At 48.8% G+C, this 26,941-nt stretch overlaps 1 protein-coding gene across 2 annotated transcripts; it reads left to right on the top strand.

Annotated features, from left to right (window-relative positions):
* The first annotated feature begins 24,900 nt into the window (after nucleotides 1–24,900).
* On the top strand, nucleotides 24,901–26,709 carry LOC139830165 (uncharacterized). Of its 2 annotated transcripts, XM_071818167.1 has the most exons (4): nucleotides 24,901–25,561; nucleotides 25,672–25,744; nucleotides 25,845–26,108; nucleotides 26,187–26,709. In XM_071818167.1, exons 1-4 carry the CDS (start codon nucleotides 25,307–25,309, stop codon nucleotides 26,630–26,632), a joined length of 1,038 nt encoding a protein of 345 aa, XP_071674268.1. In that variant the 5' UTR covers nucleotides 24,901–25,306; the 3' UTR covers nucleotides 26,633–26,709. The 2 variants fall into 2 exon arrangements, with proteins under 2 accessions (XP_071674268.1, XP_071674267.1); XM_071818166.1 differs by having other exon boundaries at nucleotides 25,845–26,709.
* Nucleotides 26,710–26,941: the final 232 nt, after the last annotated feature.

The following is a 26,941-nucleotide window of genomic DNA, read 5'->3' as shown; positions in this document are numbered from 1 at the left end:
ATCTTCCACACTATACGGTTAATCCTTTGTTTACAGCAAGCCGGTGAGATTGACAACCTCACTGTTACGTTGGGGCAAAGTACTTTGATTGTGTTGTGCAGGTTCCACGTTGGCGCCGGAATCCCTGGTGTTGCGCCGCACTACACTCCTTCACCAACAACCTTCACGTGCTCCTTGACTCCTACTGGTTTGATAACCTTGGTTTCTTACTGAGGGAAACTTGCTACTGTACGCATCACACCTTCCTCTTGGGGTTCCCAACGGACGTGTGTTAATTGCACGCATCAAGCTAAATTTCTGGCGCCGTTGCCGGGGAAATCAAGACACGCTGCAAGGACTAAATTTTTCTTCGCGGAACCTATTGGATTCAGCTGCTGGAGGTACTTTTATGTCCATCACCTTGGGGGCGGCTACAAAGATTCTTGATGATATGATGATAAATTACTCTGAATGGCACACTGAAAGGGCTCCACAAGGTAAGAAGGTAAATTTCTGTTGAAGAAACCTCCTCCTTGAGTGATAAGATTGATGTGATTATGTCTATGCTTGTGAATGGTAGATCTAATGTTGATCCTAATAATGTTCCTTTAGCTTCATTGGTTGCTCAAGAAGAGAATGTTGATGTGAATTTCATTAAAAATAATAATTTCAACAACAATGCTTATAGGAATAATTCTGGTAACAACTATAGGCCATATCCTTCTAATAATGGTAATGGTTATGGTAATTATTATGGTAATTCTTACAAAAATAATAGGAGTGTACCCTCTGGTCTTGAAGCCATGCTTAAAGAATTTATTAGTACACAAACTGCTTTTAACAAATCTGTTGAAGAAAAACTTGGTAAAATTGATATTCTTGCTTCTAAGGTTGATAGACTTACCTCTGATGTTGATCTTTTAAAATTGAAAGTTATGCCTAATAAGGATAATGATAATAAGATTGTTACTACAGCAAATGCCATCCAAGTTCGAATTAATGAAAATATTAGATTGATGGCTGAATTGCATGCTAGGTGGGAAAGAGAAGAAAACGAAAAACTAGCTAAAGAGAATAATGTAGCTAAAGTTTGGACTATCACCACCACTAGTAATGTTGATGCCTCACATGTTGCTAAACCTTCTACTATCAATGGTAAAATAATTGGTGTTGGCAATGTTTCTACTCCTAATGCAAAGCGTACAAAACGCACAATCGCTAAAACTGCTGAAACTGCTTGTGATAAAACTGCTGAAATTTTTCAAAATATTGGGGACAATGATCCCATTGCTGTAGATCATAATGATTTAGATTTTGATGATTGTCATATCTCTGAAGTTATAAATTTCTTACAAAAACTTGCTAGAAGTCCTAATGCTAGTGCTATAAATTTAGCCTTTACAAAACATATTACAAATGCTCTCATTAAAGCTAGAGAAGAGAAATTAAAACTTGAAGCTTCTATTCCTAGGAAGTACGAAGATGGTTGGGAGCCCATCATTAAGATGCAAGTAAATGATTTTGATTGTAATGCTTTATGTGATCTTGGTGCAAGTATCTCTGTTATGCCTAAGAAACTCTATGATATGCTTGATTTGCCACCATTGAAGAATTGTTATTTGGATGTTAATCTTGCTGATCATTCTATAAAGAAACCTTTGGGGAGGATTGATAATGTTCGCATTACGGTTAACAATAACCTTGTCCCCGTTGATTTTGTTGTCTTGGATATTGAATGCAATGCATCTTGTCTCATTATATTGGGAAGACCTTTTCTTCGAACTGTTGGTGCTATTATTGATATGAAGGAAGGTAATATTAAGTATCAATTTCCTCTCAAGAAAGGTATGGAACACTTCCCTAGAAAGAGAATGAAGTTGCCTTTTGATTCTATTATTAGAACAAATTATGATGTTGATGCTTCATCTCTCGATAATACTGGATTCACACTTTCTGCGCCTAGCTGAAAGGCGTTAAAGAAAAACGCTTATGGGAGACAACCCATCATTTTACTTCTGCACTTTTGTTTTATATTTGAGTCTTGGAAGTTGTTACTACTGTAGCAACCTCTCCTTATCTTTATTTTATTGCATTGTTGTGCCAAGTAAAATCTTTGATAGTAATGTTGATACTAGATTTGGATTACTGCGCAGAAACAGATTTCTTACTGTCACGAAATTGAGCAGCCCCATCTGTAGATAACTCATAAAATTCTGCCAATTTACGTGCGTGATCCTCAGATATGTACGCAACTTTCATTCAATTTGAGCTTTTTCATCTGAGCAAGTTAAGTGCCCCAGAAAAATTCGTCTTTACGGACTGTTCTGTTTTGACAGATTCTGCCTTTTATTTCACATTGCCTCTTTTGCTATGTTTGATGGATTTCTTTGTTCCATTAACTTTCAGTAGCTTTGTGCAATGTCCAGAAGTGTTAAGAATGATTATGTCACCTCTGAATATGTGAATTTTTAATTATGCACTAACCCTCTAATGAGTTTGTTTTGAGTTTGGTGTGGCGGAAGTTTTCAAGGATCAAGAGAGGAGGATGATACAATATGATCAAGAAGAGTGAAAAGTCTAAGCTTGGGGATGCCCCCGTGGTTCATCCCTGCATATTTCAAGAAGACTCAAGCATCTAAGCTTGGGGATGCCCAAGGCATCCCCTTCTTCATCGACAACTTATCAGGTCACCTCTAGTGAAACTATATTTTTATTCAGTCACATATTATGCACATTACTTGGAGCATCTGTTTGCTTTTGTTTTTGTTTGAATAAAATCGGATCCTAGCATTCTTTGTATGGGAGAGAGACACGCTCCGCTGTTGCATATGAACACATGTGTTCTTAGCTTTATTTTTAATGTTCATTGCGAAGGTTGAACTACTTCGTTCATTGTTGTATGGTTGGAAACGGAAAATGCTACATGTGGTAATTGGTATATTGTCTTGAATAATTTGATACTTGGCAATTGTTGTGCTCATATAGATCACGTTTAAACTCTTGCATCATGTACTTTGCACCCATTAATGAAGAACTACATAGAGCTTGTTGAAATTTGGTTTGCATGATTGGTCTCTCTAAGGTCTAGATATTTTCTGGTTAAGGTGTTTGAACAACAAGGAAGACAGTGTAGAGTCTTATAATGCTTGCAATATGTTCTTATGTAAGTTTTGCTGTACCGGTTCATACTTGTGTTTGCTTCAAACAACCTTGCTAGCCAAAGCCTTGTACTGAGAGGGAATACTTCTCGTGCATCCAAAACCTTGAGCCAAAACCTATGCCATTTGTGTCCACCATACCTACCTACTACATGGTATTTTTCTGCCATTCCAAGTAAATACTTCATGTGCTACCTTTAAACAATTCAAAAGTTATTATCTCTTATTTGTGTCAATGTTTTATAGCTCATGAGGAAGTATGTGGTGTTTTATCTTTCGATCTTGTCATTTACTTCGGACAGACTTTCAACAATGGACTAGTAGCTCATCCGCTTATCCAACAATTTTGCAAAAAGAGCTGGCAATGGGGTTCCCAGCCCCGATTAATTAACTTGCATTAATAATTCTCTTCACATGCTTTGCCCTGATCAATCAGTGAGCAACTTAATTTTGCAAAAAGAAAAAAGGAAAGAAAAAATAGACACCCTCCATGGTATGAGATTGTTGGAAGGCACCCGAGGATTCGGTTAGCCATGGCTTGAGAAAGAAAAGGTGGGGAGGAGTGTCATCCATAAATAATAAAATGCATGTGTAAACAAAAGAGAAGAGGGATGATCTACCTTGGTGGTAGAAATAACGTCCTTCATGGGAGCCGCTCTTGAAAGTCTGGTTGATAAGGTAGTTAGAGTACCCACTACCATTCGTTGACAACAACAAACACCTCTCAAAACTTTATTTTTATGCTCTCTATATGATTTCAAAACTTGAAAAGCTCTAGCACATGATTTAATCCCTGCTTCCCTCTGCGAAGGGCCATTCTTTTACTTTATTGTTGCGTCAGTTTACCTATTCTCTCTATCTTAGACGCAAACACTTGTGTCAACTGTGTTCATTGATTCCTACATATTTGCTTATTTGCATTCATCATATTACTTTGTGTTGACAATTATCCATGAGATATACATGTCGAAGTTGAAAGCAACTGCTGAAACTTAAATCTTCCTTTGTGTTGCTTCAAAACTCTCTACTAAGAATTTATTGCCTTATGAGTTAACTCCTATGCAAGTCTTATCGATGCTTGTCTTGAAAGTACTATTCATGAAAAGTCTTTGCTATATGATTCAGTTGTTTAATCATTGTCTTTACCATTGCTTCGAATCACTTCATTCACTTCATATGCTTTACAATAGTATTGATCAAGATAATGATAGCATGTCACTTCAGAAATTATCATTGTTATCGTTTACCTACTCGAGGGCGAGTAGGAACTAAGCTTGGGGATGCTTGATACGTCTCAAACGTATCCATAATTTCTTATGTTCCATGCTACTTTTATGATGATACTCACATGTTTTATACACACTTTATGTCATTATTATGCACTTTCCGGCACTAACCTATTGACGAGATGCCGAAGAGCCAGTTGCCGTTTTTTGCTATTTTTGGTTTCAGAAATCCTACAAAGGAAATATTCTCGGAATTGGACGAAATCAACGCCCAGGGTCTTATTTTTCCACGAAGCTTCCAGAAGACCGAAGGAGATACGAAGTGGGGCGATGAGGCGCCACCACACTAGGGCCGCGCGGCCCAGGGGGGCCCGCGCCGCCCTAGCGTGTGGGGCCCCTGTCAGCCCTCCGACTCCGCCCTTCCGCCTACTTAAAGCCTTCGTCACGAAACCCCCAGTACCGAGAGCCACGATACGGAAAACATTACTGTGACGCCGCCGCCGCCAATCCCATCTCGGGGGATTCAGGAGATCGCCTCCGGCACCCTGCCGGAGAGGGGAATCATCTCCCGGAGGGCTCTTCATCGCCATGATCGCCTCCGGATTGATGTGTGAGTAGTTCACCCCTGGACTATGGGTCCATAGCAGTAGCTAGATGGTTGTCTTCTCCTCATTGTGCCATCATGTTAGATCTTGTGAGCTGCCTATCATGATCAAGATCATCTATTTGTAATGCTACATGTTGTGTTTGTTGGAATCCGATGAATATTGAATACTATGTCAAGTTGATTATCAATCTATCATATATGTGTTGTTTATGTTCTTGCATGCTCTCCGTTGCTAGTAGAGGCTCTGGCCAAGTTGATACTTGTAACTCCAAGGGGGAGTATTTATGCTCGATAGTGGGTTCATGCCTCCATTGAATGCAGGACAAAGGATGAAAGTTCTAAGGTTGTGGATGTGCTGTTGCCACTAGGGATAAAACATCGATGCTTTGTCTAAGGATATTTGTGTTGATTACATTACGCACCATACTTAATGCAATTGTCTGTTGTTTGCAACTTAATACTGGAAGGGGTTCGGATGATAACCTGAAGGTGGACTATTTAGGCATAGATGCATGCTGGATAGCGGTCTATGTACTTTGTCGTAATGCCCTGATTAAATCTCATAGTAGTCATCATGATATATGTATGTGAATCTCTATTTGTCAATTGCCCAACTGTAATTTGTTCACCCAACATGCTAGTTATCTTATCAGAGAGACACCACTAGTGAACTGTGGACCCCGGTCCATTCTAACATCTGAAATACAATCTACTGCAATACTTGTTCTTTACTGTTCTTCGCAAACAAACATCATCTTCCACACTATACGGTTAATCCTTTGTTTACAGCAAGCCGGTGAGATTGATAACCTCACTGTTACGTTGGGGCAAAGTACTTTGATTGTGTTGTGCAGGTTCCACGTTGGCGCCGGAATCCCTGGTGTTGCGCCGCACTACACTCCTTCACCAACAACCTTCACGTGCTCCTTGACTCCTACTGGTTTGATAACCTTGGTTTCTTACTGAGGGAAACTTGCTACTGTACGCATCACACCTTCCTCTTGGGGTTCCCAACGGACGTGTGTTAATTGCACGCATCACCTCCTCATTTCCATAGCCCTTGGCGATGCTTCCTTCTGGCCTAGCACGGTTACGAACATATTTCTTTAATACTCCCATGAACCTCTCAGAGGGGAACATATTGTGTAGAAATACAAGACCGATAATGGAAATCTCTTCGACTAGGTGAACCAGGAGGTGCGTCATAATATTGAAGAAGGATGGCGGGAACACCAACTCGAAACTGACAAGACATTGGACCACATCGTTCTGTAACCGTGGTAGATCTTCTGGATTGATTACCTTCTGAGAGATTGCATTGAGGAATGCACATAGCTTCACAATGGCTACTCGAACATTTTCCGGCAGGAGCCCCCTCAAAGCAATCGGAAGCAATTGCGTCATAATCACGTGGCAGTCGTGAGACTTCAGGTTTTGGAACTTTTTATCCGCCATGTTTATTATTCCCTTTATATTTGACGAGAATCCAGACGGGACCTTCATACTGCTCAGGCATTCAAAAAAGATGACCTTCTCTTCTTTGGTAAGCGCGTAGATGGCACGACCTTGAAACCATTCCGGATGCCGGTCATCAGGGTCTTTCAAACGTTGCTGGTCCTGCCGTGCTTCCTTTGTGTCATTTGTCTTCCCATACACGCCCAAGAAGCTTAGCAGGTTCACGCAAATATTCTTCGTAACATGCATCACGTCGATTGCAGAGCGGACATCTAGGACTTTCCAATATTCTAGCTCCCAAAATATAGATTTCTTTTTCCACATGGGTGCGTGCCCGTCAGCTCCCTTCGGAACTGATTGTCCGGCAGGACCCTTTCCAAAGATGACTTTCAAATCCTTGACCATATCAAATACCTCAGCACCAGTGCGTTCCGCAGGCTTCGGCCGGTGATCTGCCTTGCCGTTGTAATGCTTGCCTTTCTTTCTTACGTTATGATTTTTGGGAAGAAATCGATGATACCCCAGGTACACGTTCTTCTTACAATTTGGCAAATGTACACTTTCAGTCTCATGTAAGCAGTGCGTGCATGCATTGTATCCCTTATTTGTCTGCCCCGAAAGGTTACTAAGAGCAGGCCAATCGTTGATGGTTACGAAAAGCAACGCTCGTAGGTCAAATTCCTCTTCTTTGTGCTCATCCCACACACGGACACCAGGTCTGCCCCACAACTGTAAAAGTTCATCAACTAATAGCCTTAGGTACACATCGATGTCGTTGCCGGGTTGCTTCGGACCTTGGATGAGCACTGGCATCATAATGAACTTCCGCTTCATGCACAACCAAGGAGGAAGGTTGTGGATGCATAGAGTCACGGGCCAGGTGCTATGGCTGGAGCTCTGCTCGCCAAAAGGATTCATGCCATCTGTACTTAGACCAAATCTTATGTTCCTTGCGTCAGCTGCAAAATCTTTGAACTCTCTGTCGATCTTTCTCCATTGCGTTCCATCTGCGGGGTGTCTCAACTCCCCGTCCGACTAACGGTCCTCTTTGTGCCATCGCAACAACTTGGCATGCTCTTTGTTCCTGAATAGACGTTTCAACCGTGGTATTATAGGAGCATACCACATCACCTTGGCGGGAACCCTCTTCCTGGGTTTCTGGCCCTCAACATCGTCACCAGGGTCATCGCCTCTGATCTTATAACGCAATGCAGTGCATACCGGGCATTCATTCAAATTCTCGTATTCACCGCGGTAGAGGATGCAGTCGTTAATGCATGCATGTATCTTCAGAACCTCTAAACTTAGAGGGCAGACAACCTTCTTTGCTTCGTACGTACTGGCGGGCAACTCGTTATTCTTTGGCAACATATTCTTCAACATTTTCAGCAAGTTTTCAAATGCTGAGTCAGCTACACCTTCCTGTGCCTTCCATTTCAGCAAATCCAGTGTGCAGCCCAGCTTTTTCAGACCATTATCGCATCCTGGGTACAGCGACTTTTTGTGATCCTCTAACATGCGATCCAAATTCTCCCTCTCCTTTTCAGTTTCGCAGCGTCTCCATGCATCAGCAATGGTCCGACCAAGATCATCAGCGGGCTCATCACGTGCCTCCTCTTCACCTTCCCCTTCACCTTCCCCTTCATCTTCCTCACCTTCAGCATCCTCCATGAAAGTATCACCGAAATGATCAAGATAGTTGTCATCGATGAAATCATCCCCTTCTTCATCTTCTTCCATTATAACCCCTCTTTCTCCATGCTTGGTCCAACAATTATAGCTTGGCATGAAACCGTGCCGAAGCAGGTGCAGGTGAACTTCTCTTGAGGAAGAGTAATCCTTCTGATTCTTACAGCCAACACATGGACAGATAACAAAACCCCTCTGCTTGTTCGCATTAGCCACTACGAGGAAATCTTTCAAACCCGTAGTGAACTCGCCGGAGAGTCGGTTACCGTACATCCATTGCCGATTCATCTGCATTATTATATAATTAACCATCATGCATTTGTTAAACTAACTAGCTTGAAATAATAGAAATTAAACAATGAACTACACACATGCATATTTTATCAATGACACATGAAAGGTTTAAGTTGCTAACCGCGATCGAGGAAAAATAAATGAGAAAGCTCAAGTGTGGCTCGAACACTTCATATCATGTTTCTTTCAATCTCTCGGGCATTTCATCGAACACCTTGTGTGCATAAGAGGAACCAAAATCAAACCCACCACCCACTTGTGAAGATTGTGAAGAAAGTGGCACCAAATGGCTAAGTGAGTGTGCTGAACGGGTATATATAGGGGAGGGGATTTAGTCGCGGTTGGCCTGGCCAACCGCGACTAAAGGCCTTCGGGCACCTTTAGTCGCGGTTGGCACTAAAGCCCCTCCCGTGCACCAGCTGGCCACCGAGCGCCCTGGACCCAGGCCTTTGGTCCCGGTTCGCCTCCCGAACCGCGACTAAAAACCCCATTAGTCACGGTTCGTATATTTTGGGAACTAATGGGGTCGGATGGAAGGCTCTTTTTCTACCAGTGACAGGTCCTAAACAAAGGCAAGGAAAAATGAAGACGCCATTTACGAGCTAGCTTGCTGTTAGGGTTTTGCCAATTCTGCAGGTCTCGGGCCTCGCCTCTAGAACAAACAACCTGCTCACGTATGTAGGCATAGGCATATACAAAAAGTAAAAAAAAAAACGTGCGCCCTGCTCACACATACAGAGATATACTCAACGACGAGCTGGTCAGTATACAAGTTGGGTGATACGAACCTAGGCTAGACACAGAAACCGCGACGCGCCGCGCGACCATGGACCTGCCGCCGCCGGCGGCCTGATCTCCCTCCTCAGGCATCTTCTTCGAGCTCCAAGACATGATCTGGATTCCCCTCGAAGTCCTCTTCCACTCCCTCGGTCTGCCATGTAGGGGCTCGGCCTGCTGTCCCCGCGGCCGCTCCCGGAGCTTCCGCCCTCCCATGGCCGCGACGGCGGCCTCGCCGCCCTCTGCTGCCGCGCTCGCTACTGGTACCGCTCGCCGCTCGTCCCGGCTGCCTCCTGCAGGGAGGTTTCGCAAGGAGAATGGTGGCATGGTCGTTTTGGGCGCGGCCGTCTCCGGCCCTGCGACGGCAGCGCTTTCTCCTCCCCCGCCGCAGGTTGGGCAGGCGTGTGGGTTGTGCTCGCGCACGCCGCCACTCCCGTCCGAGCCAGCTGCGGCCCCGTCGCCGGCCGGCGAGCTGCTGCTGCCTTGTGGAGTCCCGTCTTGGTCTTCCGCTGCTGATGCCGCTGTTGTCGACGATGAGGAAGATGAAGAGGAGCTTGCCCCCCAGACGCCGCCGCCTTCTTCCACTCCGCCACGCCTCCTAGTCTGTCCGGTCCAAGTTGGTGGCCATCTTGTGGAGGATGCAGATGCACCTGCGGCCCTCCCCGTGCCACCTGCACCTGCGGCACCCATCGTTCCCTCGTCCAAGGCCTCCAATGCAATCGGCGCCGAGGAAGACGCGGAGGAGCTCGGCCCCCCGTCGCTGCGGTCTGCTGATGATGGTGAGGCCGGTGCAGGAGCGCTGCCCCTCGCTGCCACGCCGTGGCCTGCTTCTTGGGTGTCCTCTGCGGACAACGACGACGAGGACAGCGAAGAGGAACTGGTTCCCCGGACGCCGCCAGCCACCAAGTCCTTCAATGTTGGTGCTGATGTTGAGAAGGTTGATGGCAAAGACATGGAGTGTGTGGGGGGGCGAGCATGGTGGATGGCAGGAGGTGATGCCACGGCGCGGCTCACGCCGCTCGGCTCTGCCAGCCCCGCCAATTGCTCGTCGTCCTGTCCCTGCTTGGCTCAAGGGTAGATGTTGCAGGTGTCTTGTTCCTGGTCACCGTGCCGCGGTCTGTTGTGACCCCTTCAGGTGCTCTCGATGCCTTGAGAACGGTCATCGCGCAAGTGACTGTCGTAACGCTTGGCGTCCTCTCAGCTTGTTGGCAGGCCTTGCCGCGTCATCGCCCTGCCAAGCGACTGCTCCTCGTCGGGCCCAGGTTGAGGTCTCGCTGTCGTTTGATGTGCCTCATCGTCGGTCCTGGGCGTCAGTTGTTTCTGCTCCTGTTGGCTCTTTGGCCTCAGCGGATATGGAATCCGCTTTAGAAAAGCAAGCTGAGTTTTTTCAGGAGGTCATCCATCCTCTTCACGAGGCCGTTGACTCCTTGCATGGCTGGATGCTAGCGATTGGGGGCTTTCTGGAGCGGGCAGAAGCGGCGTTGGGTAGGCTCTCCCTGACGCCTGCCGATCCTTTGGTTGTGCCTGATGATGACAAAGTGGGCGCGAGTGGAGCGAGCCTTCATTGTTGTTTCTCTCCTCGTGCTAGGGCGAGTTCGGTGATCACGGCTCCGGTTATGCGGATCATGCCTGAGCTCCTAGAGTTGTGTGGTGGTGTGCTTTCGCCCCCTTCCGTCGAGGAAGTGAGGCCCAACTCGCACGAGTCCTTGGATGTGGTTTCTCCGCCATGTCAGGCGGTGGCCTTTGAGAAGTGTGGTGCTGGTGACGCTGCAGTCTCTCTCTCGTCTGAGTCCGGCAGTCAGGTTGTTTCTATTGGTGATGGGGTTGCTATGTCTGGGCCGTTACGAACGGTGCCCGGAGCTGTTGTCGCTAGAGAGGTTTGCGATTTTCTCGCCACCTTGTCAGTTGCCTTCCCCGGATCCGCAATTGGTTGACGGGTGCCCGCCAGTGTCGTGGCTTGTCTTTTTTGGCACGACATTGGAGTCTCGTGTTCAAGTGTTTGTCTGTGTCGCTTTGTGGTTTGTGTGAGTGTGTTGGTTGTGTGGGCTTGGCCCCTTGCTGTAGGTTTTCGCTCGGTTTTCTCCTAAAAACTGAGCACCCTCTTCTTAATTAATATATGGGGCAAAGCTTTTGCCTCTTTTTCAAAAAAAAAAAGTATACAAGTTGGGTCAATCTGAATTTCCATTCGCAAAAAAAAAAAAAGTTGGGTCAATCTGCACATGATACTAATCTGCTAATTGAGCTCGATCGTTCGCTGTGACTCGTTCTACCTTTGGGCTTTTTGGGGAAAAATCAGAAAAAAGGAGGTTTGTTCTGCATCTGACTGATTCGTGCTAGCTGCGGCCCGGCCGGAGACCCGGACGCTCCGCAACTCGGCTGACGACCTAATTCAGACTTCATTGGCAGACACTATCAACGTCAACCAACATGTTACAGGCTGCCGGCCGGTGACGAACAAAAATCAAACCAGACCACACCACGCACCAGGAGTCCAGGATTAACCAAATCGCCGCGGCAAGCTTCAACGCAGCACTCATCGCCATGTGCTAGCTTCCTTAGCCGCTGGCCTTGGATTTTCTTGGCTGGAGTATATAATTAACAAAGCTCGTATCCTCATCTCCGTCGATCTTCCCATGTTTCTCAACATGTGACTAGTTTACTCCGGCCGGCCGTATCTTCGCCCCTATCTTTCCCCATCTCTTGCAAATATTTCTCCCCGGCTCCTGTCGGAATCGCTACACCGGAGTCGGATAGGCCGGGCGTCGCTATCCTGCTCCCCGTCTCCGTGAAACCAAGCGATACGCCATGACCCGTCAAGGTAGAAGTAGCACTGCATGTGCTTGCTGGAAAGATAGGATCACGATCCGAACTCGAGTACGAGTACATCCGATCTGATAAAATCACGCTGCGAAATTAAGTTGTACGATCGAGCTATTCCCGACTTCCCGTTCTTCTGCCCTCGTGATTCATGAGCCAGCACTACACTGCACGGCGGAGGGGACGACCGGGAGTCGGTCGGAATAAAGGCCGATACCGACATCGGTTGATGCTGGGAGGATGTATCTCGTGATTCCTTCGCATACAGGTTGGCGAAATCTGGGAAAGCTGTACCGTTCCCGTTTTCCCTAGCTAGTACGGAGGGAACAGACATGCTGAACTTCTGCCTGGCTGGACTTTTTTGTATTGGAGTAAGAGCTCTGCCATTTCATTAAAGGAAAACGCTTCATATCAGGCGGAGGCTCGGTGTGCTCGTAACCTCCGCCTCCTGCTCACGACAAGTGTCCGCAGGCCCCACAACACCGCTCTCTCTCTTATCTTCCTTTTCCAAACGTCTTCTTCGTTCCCCAATTTCTCAGACCCCGACGAACTCCTCCGCCGCCACCGCCCGGCGAGGGCGCGCTGCTCGATGGAGCTCCTCTGCCTCCACCGCGCAGAGAAGGCGTGCTGCTTGCGGGAGCTCCACCGCCCGACGAGGGTCTTTTGCCCGCGGCAGCTCATCCGCCACCACCGTCCGACGAGAGCGCGCTGCTCCCTGGAGCTCGTCTGCCTCCACCACCAGGCAAAGGCGCGCTGCTCGCGGGAGATCCACCGCCGACACCGCCCTACAAGGGTGTTGTGCCCGCGGCAGCTCCTCCGCCACCACCGTCCGAGGCTGGAGAAGCTACGGGAGATGCAGGAGAGTAGGGAGTACAAGGAGGAAAACACCGCCTCCTACAAGGATCAGCTTGGTTTCGGCCGGTACTAACCATCACATTCTTGCGCTTGTATCTAATTCTTTGCTGCAATCATCCGGAGATCTCATAAAAAACAAATAAGAGTTTGCATCATCAGCTCCTAAATTGGATGTGCATTGTTGGTTAGGAAACATCACTATGTTGTCATATAAGCATTACTGGAAGATGCAATGATTTTACTTTCAGAATTGGAGAGTTCCTAAATTGGAAGATGCATTGTTGGTTAGGAAACATCACTATGTGGCTTGATGGGGTCCGGCCATGGATGCTGCGATGGCGGCGAGCGCCAGTCTGGTGGTTTGCTACCATCATCTATAGTAGTTGCCGCCAACGGCGCTTCAACCGGCTACAGAGGTTGCTGCGAACCAGCGACGACGACAGTGCTGCCATGGGCAACAGCTGATGCTTCCAGCAGTGTAGGGCGATGCTGCAAACGGTTAGCGGTGGTGCTACCAATAGTTGGTGGCAGTGCTGCAAGGGATGGAAGTGCTGCTTCCAGTGGTGGCACGCGGTGCTTCCAGCGGCGGCCCTCGGAAGCCGCCGTCACCGGTCGATGGAGCTACGGGCGTTGGCGGTCGGTGGTGCTGTCGCCGGAGGTCGGTGGAGCTACAAGCGTTGTGTGTCCTTGCTGCTATGGGGAAGATGGTGGTGCTGCATGGAACTTCCTTGCCGGCTGTGTTTGTAGCTCGACGGAGCTCATCGACGATTGAAGTGCTTCAAGCCATGGGCTGCACAGCTATAAGTGTTGTGCGTTCCTGCTACTAGGGGTAGCTGGTGGTGCTGCAAGAGACTTCCTCGCCGGCGGCCGGAATCGGATGGTTCAAGAGGTGAGACGTAGAGCTACAAGCGTTGTGCAGCGCTCTTCCTCACCGGCGGCGGTTGTAGCTCGCCGGCGGCCGGAATCAAGTGCTTCAAGGGCTGAGGCGCGAAATTACGAGTGTTGAGCGACGTTGCTGCTAGAGGCAGGTGGTGGTGCTGCAAGGAACTTCCTCGCTGGCGTAGCTCGCCGGCGACCGGAATTAGATGCTTCAAGGGTTGAGACGTAGAGCTACGATCGTTGTGTGGCACTGCTGCTAGGGGCAGGGTGGTGGTGCTGCAAGAAGTTGCAAGGAACTTCTTCAGAGGCGGCGGTTGTAGCTCGACAAGCTCGCCGGCGGACCGAATCAGGTGCTTCAAGGGATGAGCCGCGTAGCTACGAGCGGTGTGTGGCGATGTTGTGACCGGCAGCAGCGGTGCTGCAAGGCGGCCTGATCGGTAGCGGCGCTGCTGCAAGGCGGATGCTGCGACCGACGGAGGTGGTGTTGCAAGGCGATGCGTCCAGCGGTGGCGATGGTGCTACAAGGCGGTGCGCCCGGCGGTGGCGATAATGCTGCAAGGTGGCGCGACCGGTGGCGGTGCTGCCATAGGCAGGCGACGACCGGCAATAGCGCAGCTGCAAGGCGGATGCTGCGACCCGCGGCGGTGGTGCTGCAAGGCGGCGCGGCCGGCGGCGGTGCTGCCATAGGCAGGCAACGACCGGCGCGACCTTCGGCGGCACGACTGCAAGACGTATGTTGCGATCGGCATCGGTGGTGCTACAAGGCTGCGCGACCGGCAATGGCGGTGCTGCAAGGCGGCGCTGCCGGCGGCGGCTGTGCAGCCTTAGGTAGGCGACGATGCTGCTATCGGGTGGAGGCAGTGCCGCTATGGTTAGCGGCGATGCTGCAAATCTTCACCGACGGTGCTACTACCAGTCAGTGGTGGAGCTGCAAGAAAGTGACAATGTCACCATCCGGAGTTGGAATGCGTGCGCCGGTGAGGAGTTTCATGATATTATAAATCTTTTGCTACAAATTTTTTGTGGTTCTGCTACTTTAGTATATTTTTGTTGCTACAAGGACTCCGGCGATGTCTCTGGTGAGGTCTATTTTTTATTTACTTCTAGATGAACCGTTTTTTGCTTCAATGAAGCAAAAACGGGACTTTTTTTTGCTGCGACGAAACAAAGTCTGAAGAGTCGTCGCAGCTCTCTTTCTATTTTAATCGAACCATTTTTTGCTTCAACGAAGCAAAAGCGGAACTTTTTTTGCTGCGATGAAACAAAGTCTGAAGAGTCGTCGCAGCTCTCTTTCTATTTTAATCGAACCGCTTTTGCTTCAATGAAGCAAAAGCGGGACTTTTTTTGCTTCAATGAAGCAAAAGCGGGATTTTGATACAAAGTTGGACACAGAAGTTGATCTAACGGTTCAAATTAGTTTGATCCAATGGTGGGGGACCCGGAGGCTGGGACGTTTGCAGCCTCCGGAGGATCCTCAGCGTTGTCCTTCATTAAATCGAGGGAAATTTGTCCAAATTTATAAGGAAAACTGGTTGATAACCGATACAAACACGACACTTGTGTTCAGTTTATAAGAAAAGCCAGACAAAAACAGTTATTTAGGGAAAACCGGCAAAAACCACACACATGGCCACAGGACTGGAGCGCCGCCGAATGGCACCGGCACGACGGCAATGATGAGCGTCACGACTACCCGGTTCACGTCTCTGGAAAGGAAGTCAGAGCAGAAAGAGATGGCTAAGCCTTTCAAGCTTCGAGGGGTGAGGAACAGTTGCGGAGCCAGGATCTTACAACGCCCCGGGTCATCTTCTTGCTACAGTAGCTACAGTACGCGCTACAGTGCGGTTTTTGCTGCAGTCAAGCCAGAGTTTTTGGCTCACGCCCCGGGCCAAGGCCCGTGCAGCCTGGGGCCTAGCTCCGCCACTGGTGAGGAAGACCTTTCTTTTTGAATGAACGAGCACCCTGATTTTAACTATGTACATTTGTTCTTCGAATTACGCCATGTAAATAGTGTTCCCTCCATGACATCTTTTTCGGGAGTACATGTATACTATTTACTTATCAGACGATGGGGCTGGCTAGATCTTGGGCTAAATTGGGCCTGAAGGGCTTCGATTGCACACCTTGGTGGCGACTGGATAAGGGACTCCGTGAGGTGGCATTGTGCCTCTCTACCGACTATAGCGCGGCCAGGGGCCATATTAGGGCCAGGCGGGCTACGTTCGGAAGCTACCGCGTGCCCGGGACGCGGTTTGCTCATTGCCCCCTGTTCGGTCACCAATGCCCCCTCGCCCACACTGTTGGCCTTGCTGTAGGTGGTTTTCGGTTGATGGTAACAGTCTGGATGCGGGGGCAGTGGCCCTTGGAAGCTCCACGTTCAGCTCTTTGGCGAGCGATATTGCAGTGGTAGTAGCTTCTCACTTGGGTCGTGGGGATGGCGAGAAGCGGGTGGTGGGGGTTCCTGGTGTTGGTGTTGCTTCGGCGGTGGCAACTCACAAATCATGGCATGGAGGCTTGGTCTACTGACAACGGGATGATAATGGTTCCTCGGCCTGGTGCGAGGTGGTTTCGAGCGAAAGTACAGCGCTTTGGCGCCAATGGTGATGACCCAGGCGGGTGTCGTATACCTCTTGAGGGCACCGTTGTGGTCACATCCCCATGCCAGAGCTTCGGGGCGAAAACCTTTGACCGCTCTATCTCGACGGTGGCAACGCTAGCGTCGTTACCCTCTCGTTGGCATCGTTGAGCTCTTGGATATCTTTCGGTTGCTTCGCGTTGTCATTGGCAGGCATGCTCGGATCCTATCTCGTTTCCCTCCAATCGGCATGGGGCAGCAATCTCTTATCTTTTACAAGTTGTTGTCTCTTTCTAGGTACTTGGCGTCTGGATTGGGGCTCCACATCTCGTAGCAGGAGGGTAGGCGGCCGTACCCAATGATAGCTTGGTGGACGCGAAATGACTTGATCCAGTGATTTCACAAGAAGGCGGAGCTTCACCTTTAGGGTGTGTTCGGTTTTGGAATACAGAGGAATGGGATGGAACCGTTCTGCACCTGGAGGTCATTCTAGTGTTCGGTTGGGTCATGGAACGGAACCAACTGGTTCCCCCGAAGCGAATATTCCTCCTAGATGCGGAATTGCCTCGTTCCACCAAATCGGGCGGACGGCGAGGAACGGCTCGCTAACCACTCCATCAAATAATCGCTAACCATCGCGAGCACGCTGGGAGGCGGGGGCGGCCACGAGGACGCCGACGACCACCACCCGCTCCGCCTCGCCGCCGGCGACCGCCACGGCCGCATCGCCCTCTCGGGACGCGCGCGCCGTGCCGCACCTACCATCGCGAGCAAGGCCGGGAGGCGGGGCGGCCACGAGGACACCGACGACCACCGCCCGCTCCGCCTCGCCGCCGGCGACCGCCACAGCCGCATCGCCGTCTGGGACGCGCGCGCGCCGTGCTGCACCTGCGCAGCGTGGCCCCTCCGTGGCTGGCCCCGGGCACAAGCGGCGGCGTGCGGGGCCCTCCGGCGGCTGGCCCCGGGCACAAGCGGCGGCGTGCAGGCCCCTCCGGCGGCTGGCACCAGCGGCGGCGTGCAGGGCCCTCCGGCTGGCTCCTCGCCTCCATCCACGGGCCCTCCGGCGGCTGTAATTTGATTTGACCTCTGTAATTTGATTTTGGAAAAAGAAATTGTAAATATTTTGAGCCAAAATAGCCTGTTAATTACAATTATTAGCATTTTTAGCACGATTGTGGCTATTCCGTTCCGTTCCCAATTCCTCCAACCGAACACAATATGGAACCATTCCATTCCTCGTTTTTTTCTGAACCGAACATGGGGTTGGAACCGTCCCATGACCTCGGAACGGAACCATTCCATTCCATTCCTCCTCGTTCTGGAACCGAACACATCCTAATCGGTTGCATGAGTTGTATCTTGGTGGCTCTGATGGCTCCTTCTTTCATTTTCTATTTTTAATCTACTTTGTAAAGAAGTTTTCCTCACTACTTTCCATCGGTTTGGCTTGTGTGACCTGTTTCAAGGAGGAGGTTCTTCGCGTGTGCGAGCAAACCTTGTTGAAACGGGGAGCACGCAATATTTGTGAAGGCATGTATGTACCATGCACGTCACAAGCTTCAAGCAGAACCCTAAAACGGAGATAAGAATAGGCCGAAGGAATAAAGTTGAACCGCATCCTGCCCCTGAGTGGGCCAGCGAACGGACAGCCAACCCATGACCGAACGCGTGATCGAAATTTCAACGAATCACGCAACACGTACCTATTTGTTTGGCTTTCCGTTCCTCACGGCATCTCCACCGGCCCAAATAGGCGCCTGGCAGGGACGCCGGCGTCTCTGTTTGGAGGCGTCAGCACAACATCCTCTATTTGGGGAGATATTCTCACACGGACGCCTTCAAAACGGCGGCCCCGATAGATGTTTTGAATTAAAATTATAAATAAATGCATAGAAAATTGAATAAAAACATTGTATTCCACAACTAATACATAGATGGGAATGTGGTTTACATGAAGATATAGTTTGGAATATGGTTTCCACAAACTAATACATAGTTTGAACCATGGTTGACACAAATATAAAATATTGCAAAAAAAACTAAACCTAACTAGGCCGGTCAACGAAGGTTTCGTGTGTTCGCTGCCAAGAAAGAACACTCGAGGGCACACCCAGTCACCAGAACTGGAAAATCCAGCTGGTGAGGGTGCCTATGTTGGTTCTTTCGAGGAAGAACATCCAAAAACATGCGTGCCGATATTCGCTGCGAAAAAACAACACTCAGTCGTCATCCTCCTCGGTGTTGTCGCCGTGGTAGTGGCGACGGCTACGCGTCTCGTCGAACACCTTCACGCTCATGTCCCTGTCGCCAAAGTAGGAGAACACGAGCACGAAGCCGGCTTGGAGGCGGTGGTCGCGCGCGAACTTCCCCCAGCCGATGTGGAGGTACATGTTGCCGCGCGCGTCGTAGATCACTGTTGCCTGCCAAAACCCACCGGCGGGCAGCGGCTGTCAACACTGTAGAGCCGGGAACAACCTAGAGCTGCGGCTGGCTGAGGTCCCTCCGAGCGACGGCCCGCAAAGCGCTTCTGGTCACACGTCCGATGCTGGGTGCAAGGGCGTGCCACCTGACCTATACCTGGTCAGGAAGGTGATGGAGATGCCTCGCTTAGTTTCCTGCATGGCATACACGTAAACATTAAATATGAGCCTCGATCGGCTCTCAGGTTATCCTGTGAATCGGCTCAAAGAGCCGATCCACCCATGATTCGCACGGGGTGCACGAATATATGGTGGTCCTGCTTGATCAAGATAAAGCTAATGAGATCTACGACGATTTAGGGTTTTCACCGCATAATCGGATCATCCTACTCCAGGTTGGGCCTCGCGGCCACGCACGGTGATCGTAAGCCGATCCTAAACAAGGCCTAAAAACCAACACAAGGTTGATCCCCGGAACATCCTGTTTAGGGCCAACGAACGACACCCTACGTGCCGCTGGATCCTCCACCCCTTTGTAAGGCCTAACTATTGCAGATATTAAACTAATCCTTGTAGAACAAGGAGCAATCGTAACGGATCAGATCTACTAAATAATGATCAAGCGGGGTGCCGCCCCCACACCTAAGATAGGTGTGAGGGCGGCTAGATATGCAAGGGTTGCACTACGCTAGCATGTTACGCGAAGAACTATGCTAACCCTAACAAATCTATGATAACTACGTTGCTCGCCATCAACAAGGCTTCGCATTTAGCAACGCATGAACAACGTGGAGCTTGTGCTGCCTAGATCGCAAGATGCGATCTAGGCAGCATGTCGCTTACCGGATAGAAACCCTCGAGACGAAGGAGTTGGCGATGCGCCGAGATTGGTTTGTTTGGGTTGAACGTGTGTTGTTGTTTATTCCATAAACCCTAGATACATATTTATAGTCCAAGGGACTTTCTAACTTTAGGCGTGCACCTAACCGTGCACGGGCAAAACTCTAACTAATCGATACGTATCTTAATACGTTACGGATACAAGGGCAAACTAGCCCAAACTTTAGCACATAAAGGCCGATTCACGCATTTCTTCTATATATAATCTTCGAATCCATCTCGATCGCGGCCCACCTCTGACTTGGTCAAATTCCGGTGATAACACATGCCCCCCTGGTTTTGGAATTATAATTCCAAAATCACTCTGCCTTCTCTTCGTCGGGTCATGTCGTAGCAGAGCAGAGCCGTTGCAGCATCCGTCATCATTATGCCCTGTCTTCTCAACGTCTCTGCAAAATTCGATAGCTCTGGCATCACCTCCTTGGAAACTGTAATGGCGTTAAAGTTCCACCAGGCTTCTCATTATTTAACTGTGCCGACTGATTAGCTCTCTTTATCCCCTTCCTCTGCTCCAGCCATCGGCACCCAAAAAACCCTCTTCCGCAGGGTACCCGCCAACCAAGCGCTTCCGCTCCTGGGCGGACAGCGAGGATGATGATGATGACGAGGAGGAAGAGGCTCCGGCCAAGGGCTGGGGCAGCAACGACGAGGAGCTTCCTGGGAGCAGCGCCGACGACATCGACGGCGGTGACGACGAGGACAGCGATGACTAGTAGAATAGGGCTAGTAGTAGCAGTGCACTAGGCACCAAATCCCTCTTTTGAGAGCCATCGGCTCTTTCTTGTAAAGCCGCTCCTTTGAATTAATGAAATTGTCCTTTCAATCAATCCAATTTCATTACTTTTGCCTGTCTCGCCAAGACCGATAGCAACGTATCGGATTTCTTTTCTTTTGGACGCCCATGAAGCCGGACTCTCATGTCAATTAGCCCGTCGGTCAAGCACTTCTCAATTTCAGGCTGCGATTTGATATCTGACCATAATTCTTCGCAATCCCTTAGCCGATGACTGCTCATCGGCTCTTTTGAGAATCCAGTCCCTTTGCAGCGACAGGACAGTCCAAAATCTGTAAAAGCCGACGGCCTCCTTTTCTGATTCCTCTCCATAGCTTCAGCAATCTTCTTTCGCAACCGGAACTGCTTTCAGAGAGGATCACGATGCAGGGTCGGTCGATGCAACTCCAATCGGTTTCTTAAGAACCGAATATCTATGTAGTCCGTTGCCCCCCGAGCCTTCATCAAGGCGAGAACAGTAGTGAGCCAACCACATGTGCCACCATCGGCCTCCGAATCGTAATGCAGAATCAGCCGATTCCATCAAAATCGGCTCTCCAAAGAATTTTTAGGGCGAGCTGCCCCCCGAGCCTTAATCAAGGCAAGAATACCGGCGAGGATGCATAGGTCGCTGATCAGCTTTCTTCTACTGAACGTCGACGTTGATGTAAACCTTGAGCACATAGCCAGTAGGTCTTGGTCTTGTGTAACTGTACTAGAGTCGATGGCTGCGCATCGGCTTCGCAAAAAAAAATTTTATTTGGCCGATTTTTCTTGATCGGCCCCCAATGTTTCACTGCACGCATGTTTACACACATTTATCTGCACATGTTCATCTGACTGCATGCCCCCCGAGCCGAATCTGCCAAATGACTGCAGATATCGGCTTCTATGGTTAGTCGTGCACCGCACTTGCACGTCGGCTCCGTAAGGATTCATGCTGACTTTCATCTGCCGACGTGGCCGCTGCCCAGTGGATCGTTGCTTGAACACAAGCGAGAATATGTGCTGAATATGGGGTGAACATAATTTTGGCCGATTGCTGGAATCGGCCTCCATATCCATTAGAGTCTTGATCAAGGTTACGTAATGCCCCTTCATAATTTATGGGGCCGATCACAAGGATCAGCCTCGCCTTGTTTGCTCATTAGTATGTTCTTGCTACTCGGTCAGGCTGGATAAAACCAACCCAACCTCTGACTTTGTGCGCTTGCTGTCGTCCACCTTGAGTGCATCGTAGAATCGTGGAGTACTAAGCTCCGTCGGAAGGACGAGTACCATGTTTGTGCCAGCCGATGTTTCATCATCGGCTTTCTTCTGCTTGGGACGCCATTCCATTTTCCGTGGACGACCCTCTTCATCCAGGGTTCGCTGAACTTTCGCAGCCAGATCAGGCCGTGCCTTCCTTAGCGTATGCAGGTATAACCTTTCGGCTTCCTCCAGGCCGCGCAATCGCTGAACCCTGCGCTTTTGTGAACGGCTGAGTCCGTCAGGGCACCACCTTGGACGGTGGTACCTGTCTTCTTCTTCTTCTTGTCCCTCGTCTTCGGAATCCTCGAGATCTGCCCACCGAGGGACTCAAGACGTTTGCTTTGTGGCGGGAGAGGCCCTAGGCGCTTGAACACAGACACGTTGGCTGCCTCCTTCTTCTTCTGGTTGCATTCTGGGCAATTGCCGATTGTGGGCAATCGGCTCATTCCTGAATCCCAGCAGTGTCTGAAGAAGGGGCAGTCCCAGTGCCTGGCGTTGTCATTGACAAGGTATTGACTTGTCAATGCCTATGGATTGTAGGCTAGGGTTTAGTTAGAAGTAGAGGGCAAGTAGATCTCGAAGGTTTCAGCCGAAAAGTACTCGACGACTATGAAAACTAGGGTTTGCAGACAATGATTCGATTGATTCTTTGTCCCTCGACTCCCCCTTATATATGAGGTGGAGCCGAGGGATTCGTGCTATACAAGTTTACATAGTCCGGGACGGTTTCTAACTCATCCCGCCAGATTACAAACAACACTTCCTATTACAACTCTATCTTTCCTTAGTAAATCTTGGGCTCCCGAATCTTCTTATTCTTCGGGTATTGGGCTTCCAGTAAACCCCGGGTACCATCTTCGGCAGGCCCATTTGGGATGCCTATGTCAAGAGCCCCGAGATTTTGCTTGAATCGTAGAGTCGTGGAAAATCTCCATTGTTTATTTTTACTCGAAAGCTTTAACCTTTTATATTTCTTCACATAAAATTCTATATTGTACAGGATACTGGTAATTGGGGCTAGTTCATCCGACGGATCAGGTACTAGTTAACCGCTCTAGTGGCAATCCGCAAAAACCTACTTCAAAATCACGTCCCCGGACATGATCTCGGGATACGGTGTAAACGTCGACAGTGCCGCTTAAGGTCTTACCATTCGTCGAGTCCCAGTCAAATTTATCGGGTACCTAACGCGTCCGTTAGGATTTTTCTTCGTATCTGTTGATACGGATAAAAGTAGCGTAGCGCAGTCTTTGGCGATGCCACGCCCAAGCAGAACGGATCTGGGGTCTTACCTTCGCAAATTTTGCGGCATTCAGAAATTGATCGCAACTTCGGCGTTCGAGAATATATTGTCGAGTGCTTTTCCGGCTGTTGGAATGGCACATTTTATCGAGTCATATATGACTTATATTGTTCTCCCGATGGGAGTATATGTAGAGTTAATTATAACTCGAAATATACTCTCTTGTTTTTCTATTTTTGTTAATTTCATCGGGCACGCGAACAGCGTTCCCGATGGGAGTAGCCCCCGAGGCTACAACCAAGAACTTGTGCTTGGTTGTAGGCTCAACATTTTAGTCCACCTTGTCGCTATATTTTCATTACTTCCCAATATGATCTCTTTCTTCTTCTCTCTTTTTTTATCTCTCGGGTGCGCGAACAGCGCTCCCGATGGGAGTAGCCCCCGAGGCTACAGCCAAGGACTTGTACTTGGTTGTAGGCTCCCGCAATTTCTATATTTGTCATACTCGAAAATTTACTTTTTTCTGAAGTAGCCCCCGAGCATTTGGGCAAAAACTTGTATTTGATCAAAGGCTCCCGAAGTATTGAATAATTCTTTCTGTCGTCACTTTTCTTTTATTTTTCTTGTCGACATACTTCCCTTAATCAAATTTACTTCATCCCTCTCGAATAGTCGTGAGTTCTCTGCCCTGTGGGTCCATTGCTTCGACCATGTTGACACGTCGTGCAAGTGGGGGACACACGTCCTCCGCTTTTCCTGGCGCACGTACGGTAACGCCTATCTCAATAAAAATACTGTTTTGCCCTTGTGTCTAGAAGATCCATTCTCACCACACGATTTCTTCATCCAACGGCACACTGCTTCACCCGATTCTTATATAAACCCTTCTTCAACCTCCGTTCATCCCTGCTTGCGCCGCTTACCATTCCTCTTCGCAAAACTTCCCCGCGCCCAACTCTCTCCAATCTTCCGTACGCACATACATTGCTCGCCCACCGCCGTTGATGCCACCGCGCACGCGTCTCGACTCGCCACAGACGCCGGAATCCAAGATGGCCGCCGAGGATCTTGAGTGGGAGAGATCCAAAATCTCCAATCAAGACATCAACACGCTGAAGAGGCTCGGCCTCATGACGAAGGAGGACGCCATCCGCTTTCCTAGCGAAGAAAGCTACCCCAAGCCTCCAATGGAGTATCGGGTTAGTTTTGTTGATCACCTGATCCGCGGCCTTTCAACCCCAATCCATGATTTCCTCCGCGGCCTTCTTTTCGTTTATGGGATTCAACTGCACCAGTTGACTCCCAATTCCATCCTTCACATTTCTATTTTTATCACACTTTGCGAATGCTTCCTCGGAATCCCTCCCAATTGGGCTCTGTGGAAGCGCATTTTCTGCCTCCGCCGTAATGGCTCCCACAACGTCACTTATAACATAGGTGGCGTTGTTATCTGTGTTCGGACTGATGTCGATTATTTCGACGTCAAGTTTCCTGATTCTGTCCAAGGATGGCGCAAAAAGTGGCTCTACATCCACGAAGAAAGCGCCAATTCTGTGGAGCACAACATAGTTCCTTTCGACGGAAGTGCCAGGATTCAGCGTCGCCGTTCTGGGATGCCGAAGCTTCGAAGAAGAGAAAAGGCGACGAGGCGCTCATGGCTCGTATCCGTCATCTTCAAAACACTCGAGGCAAAGAGCTATCTGGTGTTCAAATTACCGCCTACTTCCTTAGGATTAGAGTGCAGCCTCTTCGTGCTCGCAAAAATCCCCTTTGGACGTATTCTGGTGAAAATGACGCCAACAGAATCTCCCTGATCTTTCTGTAAAGGACTTGGAAAAATTGGTTCGAAGAATTTCTCGATTAGGCAAGAAGGATCCTATTCCCTCCTCCCGTCGAGTGGAACCATACAAAGGCTTCCAATCCTCTTCCCAAGGTATTTTCTCTTCTCGAAGTTCTATCTTGTTCGAATCGTTCCTCGTATCTTATTGCAGTGGTATCTCACTTATTCTCTTTTGTCACTATTTCCTTGTAGAATCATCCTACTATGGCTTCCCTTCCTCCTCTTCCTGAGGATGGAGAGGTCGAAGAAAGAACCGTTGTCGATGATGTCAACCAGGAGACCCCCTCTTTTGTGAATGAACCCGCAGATTCTCGAAAATCTGCGGGATCTACTGAGAAGGATGCTGCCTCTGAAGATACAACATCAGCGCAATCTCCTCCTCCTGCTGTTTCTCCGAAGAGCAAAAGGAAAAGGAGCAATGCCGAAGATTCCGGGACCTCGAAACCCGAAGAAACTGCTCCTGCACCTCGAAAAGCAGCTTATGATCCATACATCGAGAGTATCATCAGCTCGTAGGTTCCTTGCTCTTTTCCTTTTTTATTTGAAGAATTTTATCTTGCCTTGCCTTTATGCTGCCGCTATTTTGTCACAGTGATGATGAAGAAACACCAACTTTAGATGTGGCTGCTCGAACGAGCACGTCACATACTTTAGTTATTTCAGAAAAACCAGTTGAAGGGGAGGAATCGTCGCCTCCTCAACAAAATGTTGATACATCTACTCCTTCAAGCCCCCGTGCCCCTTCACCAAAAAGGGCACGGGTTGAAAAGATTGTTTATCCTGCCCCTCAGTTGGGCAGTTCGTCGCCCCCGCTCCTAGATGATGTGAGTTTGTCGACATCTATATTTTCTTTATTTTGTCTCTTCACATCTTTTTTTTTTTTATTACTTTTTTTTTATGCCGATGTTTCTCTTACTGTGTTCACGTTGAACAGCCTATGATCAAGGATCTTCTCCGCATTGGTTCCCAATTTATTGGGTACCGTGAATATGCTAATAGAGCCGAAGGTAACGACTGTCATACTTGTCGTTTTTCCTTAATTTGTCACTCCTGTTGCTTGCCGCGATTTTTTGATCTTTCTTCTCTCTTTTTTCCATATCTCGACAGAGAAATTTGCAGAGGCTAACGAACGCGCCGACGCACTGGCTCAAAAACTTGAGCAAAGTGAGGCGGCTCGCAAGAAAGCCGAACTCGCTGCTAGCAAAGCCAAGGTCGAAGCTGACGAAGCTAAGGCGAAAGCTGCTGGTGTCGAGGAACTGCAGAAGAAACTTGAGGATGCGACAACTGCCTTGGATGAGCTCAAAGCTGCACAAGCTTCTCGTGACGAAGGAATCCTCAAGCGTTTGAAGTCGCAAAGTCGACGTACTCTGAGTAATATTATCAATCCCTTTTATTTTACTGCACTTCCTGTTTCTTGGTTGTTGACTGATGTCTTGTCTCGTGTGGCAGCCCAAACAAACCAGGATTTTGATCTGGATAATCCTGTCAACGATCCTCTCCTTGACGCACTTTCTCTTCTGGAGTTTCACGGGCGCGAAATTCGTGAAGGCGTGGCAAATGCTAATGCAGGATTGTCAGCGTTGTTCCCTTATTTCTTCCCGAAGAAAGAAGAACCCGCAACTTTCCTTAACCTCGCCAAGATGTTTAATGCTTCGGAAGACCTGGGATTGAAGATGCGTCAGGAGAATATGAAGGTTGCTGTCGAGAGTACTGTTGCCCTAGTTGCTGACAGCCAACAGACGCTTGATTGGATGAAGGTTGGCGACACCAGTCAGATAGAGCAGTCAAGATGGAGGTCGCTGATCAAGGCGGCCAAGCCCAACACGAAGAAGATCTTGGCGTATCTGGGGATCAAGCCGCCTTCAACTCCTAGCTCCTCGAGGCCGGAGGTCTAGTTGCATGCCTCTGTTTTTCTTTCTGTTTCTTTTGCTTCTGTCGCCAAAGTAGTCATTTGGCGACACGTACTTTCTTAACTCCACTGTAATGCCCTTGTAATTATTCCAAGAGATTAATGAAAACTTCTATCTTTGCTTGTTATTTGATGTTGTCTTGTTTATTTTTCAGTTGATATTTGATAACTATACTCCATCTTCTGCTCCTTCCAATGTTTCGCCTTCTTCCTGCGCGAGGAAAGCTTTTGGTGATACCGCTCCTGTCGACGATACCTTGTCGCAAGAACTGGATGAACTTCGGCAACAACTTCA

The sequence above is a fragment of the Lolium perenne genome, chromosome 4, assembly GCF_019359855.2.
Source record: "Lolium perenne isolate Kyuss_39 chromosome 4, Kyuss_2.0, whole genome shotgun sequence".
NCBI classification, from domain to species: Eukaryota; Viridiplantae; Streptophyta; class Magnoliopsida; order Poales; family Poaceae; genus Lolium; species Lolium perenne.
This window is presented reverse-complemented; position numbering and strand designations above follow the sequence as displayed.

Coding starts and splice junctions, on each gene's coding strand:
- LOC139830165 (XM_071818166.1), top strand. CDS start 25,307: ATGCTGCCGCTATTTTGTCACAGTGATGATGAAGAAACACCAACTTTA. Junction 25,562..25,671: donor CGCCCCCGCTCCTAGATGAT/GTGAGTTTGTCG, acceptor CACGTTGAACAG/CCTATGATCAAGGATCTTCT. Junction 25,745..25,844: donor ATATGCTAATAGAGCCGAAG/GTAACGACTGTC, acceptor ATATCTCGACAG/AGAAATTTGCAGAGGCTAAC.